This window comes from Neltuma alba, unplaced genomic scaffold, assembly GCF_004799145.2.
Source record: "Neltuma alba isolate B1F8T4 unplaced genomic scaffold, ASM479914v2 tig00010134_pilon, whole genome shotgun sequence".
NCBI lineage: Eukaryota > Viridiplantae > Streptophyta > Magnoliopsida > Fabales > Fabaceae > Neltuma > Neltuma alba.
Genome location: NW_021635082.1, coordinates 1012874 through 1017942, shown reverse-complemented (window position 1 = coordinate 1017942; position 5069 = coordinate 1012874). Strand labels below are relative to the sequence as shown.

At 34.4% G+C, this 5069-nt stretch overlaps 1 protein-coding gene across 1 annotated transcript; it reads left to right on the top strand.

Annotated features, from left to right (window-relative positions):
- The first annotated feature begins 306 nt into the window (after nucleotides 1–306).
- LOC114754413 (protein LATERAL ROOT PRIMORDIUM 1-like) lies at nucleotides 307–3927 on the top strand. Its single transcript, XM_028943180.1, has 3 exons — nucleotides 307–1066; nucleotides 1491–1788; nucleotides 3746–3927. Exons 1-2 carry the CDS (start codon nucleotides 400–402, stop codon nucleotides 1781–1783), a joined length of 960 nt encoding a protein of 319 aa, XP_028799013.1. The 5' UTR covers nucleotides 307–399; the 3' UTR covers nucleotides 1784–1788; nucleotides 3746–3927.
- The last annotated feature ends 1142 nt before the right edge of the window (nucleotides 3928–5069 follow it).

The window sequence follows — 5069 nt, the reverse complement described above, 5'->3', positions numbered from 1 at the left end:
GATTATGGTTGATAGAGTATTTATAAAAATAATTTTAAAAAATCAATAAATGTAAAAAATATGTATTACATTTAGTATTAAAATTAACTCAATAATTAAATTTTATATTAAGAACATGAGGAATAATATTTAAAAAAAATAGTTATTAAGTTTCTAGATTTAGTAAGAAGGAAATATCATAGTAGTATTTATCAGTATAAATACTTAAATATTGATCACTTACAAAATTCAACGTTTGAAATACGAATAGTATCTTCTCTGTGCTGCTCTCTCTGTCTATATAACCTCCATACTCGACGACAACGCAGGGCTTAACAGGACAAAGAATCAATCAACCTAAACCCATAAAATCTCTCAGAGCTCTCTTTCTCTCTCTCTGTTACTGCACTGCGATTTCAAATGAGCATGTTAGGCCTGCGAGACCTACTTCTCATAGCTCCAAATCCTTCTTCTCTTCACCACCAGCACCACCAGCAGCAGCAACAACAGCAACCACAACAGGACCATTCGAACCTTCATCCTCTTCCTTCTTCTGCTTCTCTCAGCGTCGGTCTCGGAATTTTCCCTCTCCTAACTGCCACTCCTTGCGTCCCCAATGACCTCCCTCATGATTCCGCCGATCACAATCATCAGAATACTGCCAACAACTCCAATTTCTGGAACCTCAAGATGTGTCCGGAAGTTGCGAACTCTGCTAAGAAAGGAGTGATCGATGTGGAAGGTGAAGAGAATGGGATTTTTGGGGGTGATTTTAGGGTCTGTCAGGATTGTGGGAATCGCGCCAAGAAAGATTGTGGGTATAGACGATGCAGGACTTGTTGTAAGGGACGTGGGTACGATTGCAGCACTCACATCAAGAGCACGTGGGTCCCCGCCGCTCGCCGCCGTGAACGCCAGATGACCGTTCTTGCTGCCGCAGGCGGAAGTGGTGGTGCTTCTGGGTCGCCTCCCGGTTCTAAGAGGCCTAGAGCGTTCGGGTCGTCGCAGAATGCTGCTACCACTTCTCATAGTTCTGCCTCCAACGCTACTACGCCAAGAAGCTTAGATACAAGCTCTCGTCACCAAGGTCCCTAGTCTCTCTCCCTCTATTTCTCTCATGTAGTACTCTACCACGATTTGAAGCTTAATATCGGGTATCGTGTTGTTCTGTATTTTTAAATTTGAATGGTATCAGTTTTCCAGAAACTATTCCTCAGGAGGATACTCATATGAAAAAGAGACACGTGGATATTGTCACTGATGCAATAACATCTGTGGCGTAATAATCATGCTTCTCAGGTCTAAACCAATTTACAGTTCTGTTTTCGAATGTCAGTGTTTCAAAGACTAATTGGAAGGCAAGATATATGGATATGGGACACCTGTACACAATATTTATTCCGCCTAGTTATATCTAATGAGTGTCAGATTCAACTTTATTTTCAATTTATTGATGATTCATGGCTGTGTGGTACGATTAGGACTTTGAATGTGTTCTCTTTGAATTGCAGATGCTAGCTTCAAACAGTCTTTACCAGGTCATGTCCGTGCCCCTGCGGTTTTCAGGTGCCACAGGGTGTCGGCTATTGGTAATGGCGAAGATGAGTTTGCGTACATGGCCACAGTTCATATCAGTGGTCATGTTTTCAAGGGGTTTCTGTATGATCAAGGTGCTGATGGGAAGAGCCCAATCCCATATGTTTCGGAACTTCAACTGGGAAATTATAGCAGTGAAAAGAATAGGGAATGTTCTTCTCCAATTGGGGTTCCAACTAATAATGCCTACCCTGCTTCTGGCTGTTGAGGAAGGTACATTTACTTTTATGGACCAGGATTGGTTCAAATTTCAAATCAGCCTTCTCAATCCCTTTTAGAATATTGTTAAAATAATTCATCTCATCACTAGTATGAAGAGTTATGCAACAGTAATACTAATTTAACATGTTGATTCCTGGGCTCTCTGATTTTTTTTTCCTGTTTATATTTTTGTTAAGTGGTGTGACAATCTACCTAGCTGTCCATTTGCTGGCAAAAGATTAGAAAATCTTGTTTTTACGTGCTTTTACCGTGCAAAATATGCAAGACGGTAGCTTTTTGGTCACTTTTTTGAGATAGTGGCGGTGAACTAATCAAAGGAGAAAGAAAAGGGAAAAGAAAAAAAGAAAAGAAAAGATGAAAAGTGAAAGGAGGAAAATAAAGCACAATAACACTTGCCAGTTTAGTTCTAATATATACCGGGCTTTATGACTGCATCTGCCAAGGCAGGGTAAAAACAACAGTCCCTTCATTTCATGCATCTGTTTCTTTCATAAATTTGGATTGCACAAGACATGACGTAGATATCCATACAAGTATTATATTGTGTCTTGTGTAAGTGTCTAATCTGTGTCTAGTATAGACACATCTTTTTCTTTTCTTTTGTTTTTCTTCAATTAGTCCATACCTTAGAGGTGAGGAATAAGAATTACCTTGGTAATGTGATTGTCAATCAAAGGACAATAATGAAAAAAGCATTTGATCATCTCTTTTTAATGTTCATTAGGGTGTTAGTTATATTTCCACTACCATGTTGTGATTTAAGTTGCATTCGTGCATCTCACTTGGCAATAATTCATGCTTTGCTTATCAACTGCTTTAGGACATTGCTTTTTCTGCATTTCTCATCTCCCCCCCTTTTTAATTGGCAAACATCTACTTTCTTTCTTCTTTACTGGGTTATGTTAGGATAATTTGAGTTTTATAATTAAGACTTGGATAACTATTAGAGTTCTTTCTTTCCCCTTCTGTAGAGTAGAGGCTTGCATGATATTTATTTGTTTTTGACTTGACATGACTACTTGAAAGAAGTTGAATTTGTATCCAACATCAAACATTTTAGATCTTCTTGTATTGATGGACCCAGCTTTGTGTTGTGTCAATATCAGTGCCCATACTTAGATTGCTCACACAGGAAACCATATTTTTGTTGTGTTACTAATATGATGTGAAATTCAGTCTCACGCCATTTGCTACAAGTTTGACTTAACATAAACCTTGAGGATGGAAAAGACACCATAATGTCTTATCTGTGTAGTGCCCCATTTTGCCTTCTATAGTCCTTGCCTGCCAGTTATTCTCACCTGCCATAATCTTGTCTTTCATTTTTTTGCCTGATAAGATTTCACTTAAGACAATACCAATCTGTTGAGCCTCCCATGTCAGAAATCAAATTATTAAAGACTAGACCATGGCACGATATGGTTACTTAGTGAAGCAACCAAGTTTCCGGTTGTTATGATAGTGAGATATCTGAACAGAAAAAGAGAACAGAGTGAAAGACTCTTGGGTTCTCGGTGGTTTAAGGATGTGAAGGGAAGTTTATCTTAGAACTTAGATCACTATAGGCAATTATGGGAAAGTGATAATATTCAGTTGCTCAAATTTATTAGAAATAAAAAGAAAAAGTTAAAGACAAATAATGTATATTTTCTTATTTACAATAGCTGGATTCATGATAAAATCTTTTGTCAAACTATGTCGGTGGCTTTTGTGATTATATAGAGACTAGAGAATAAGTTGTATTATTTATGAGTTGTAAATAGTATGACTTGTCATAATATTAATGTTTATTTTCTGAATTTCTTAGTTTCAAAATTCTGATTTTTTTTGGGTGAATTTAGTGCTTGTATTTTGATTTAATCATAGTTGGGATTTTCTTGCCCCTTTTTTCATGGGAATATTCCTATGTAGATGGTTGACTTATTCTAAGTATAATTTTTGTTTGCAGATTAGCCCAATGTGAGATTTTGACGGTGGAAAACTGACCATAGTATTATGCCCTAGGTAGTCTTCTATATTGCTAATTTATTTTCTGATGTATATATGGATTCATAAAGCATAAAAAACTGAGCTTAATTGCCTTTATTGTAATAGGGACATTAATTCTGCAGAATATTTATATTTATGTTTGTATCTAATGCTTGGTGGGACTTGTTGCGGGAGGGGGGATTATGAGACTTAAAATAGATCCTTTTTTTTTTCCTCCTGAAATAAATTATAAATCCTCTTGCTTATTCAGATGATATTTTCTACAAAATCAAGATGTTAATTTTATGGTGAAATTAAGAGAATCTAATGGCTAAATCCTCTTCTCATAATTTGAATCCTGTTATTTTGACCAACGATTAAAATATTTTAAACTTATTATTAAAATTAAAATATTGGAATTATTTTCCTAAATAATATATTTACACGTGGTTTTTTTAGTATAAAATTATATTTCTTTTTATTACATTAGGGAATTTGAATGACCTGTATTCCATATAATTTTTACCATTAGAGCTGGCCGTTATATATAGTTATTTTAGATCGTAGATCACAGCCATCTGCTTACTGCTTGTATCGTTGATTCATCTCGTTAATGAGGGCTGAGTAGTCATGCTGAAATATTTTTTAACCTACACTATTTTTAAAGTAATTTCATAAATTAATGTTATAGTACCACTTAATATTTTAAGTTTACAGTGTTCATTGCTATTCAGAAAAATATTTTAAGAGTATAATTTCATAAAAAATTATTTTATAATACTACGTGTTGTGTGAAAAATATTTTAATGTATCAAATGCATAAAAAATTTGTTTATATGCTAAATGCAACTTAAGCCCGTCAATAATACTTTTCGGATTCTAAATAAATGTAAGATTTATTTTGTGTTGACACAAAAAAAAAAGACCTATTTTCTAATATAAATTACATTGCAGAATATGTCTTACACTTGCGACCAGAAGAGTAATAATTGCATCGCCCTGTTTAATGAATCTTGTGTGTGTGTATGTAAAATAATTTCTAGGTCCCTAAAATTTCATTAGAATTTTAATAAGGTTTTTGTGGTTTTTTTTTAATTTGATTTTTTAGGATCAAATTACATGGATTTGATAGTAAAAGTATAATTTTTTTTTGGAAAAAAACTATAGGAATGTGATTAAAATCTGGTTAAAAATTAGTTAAAATTATAGGGACCTACAAATTACTTTATTTTATATTATATACATTGTATTTCTTGCCAAATCGATATTATATAACTGATATGGAAGAAGAATTGGCTTGAAAC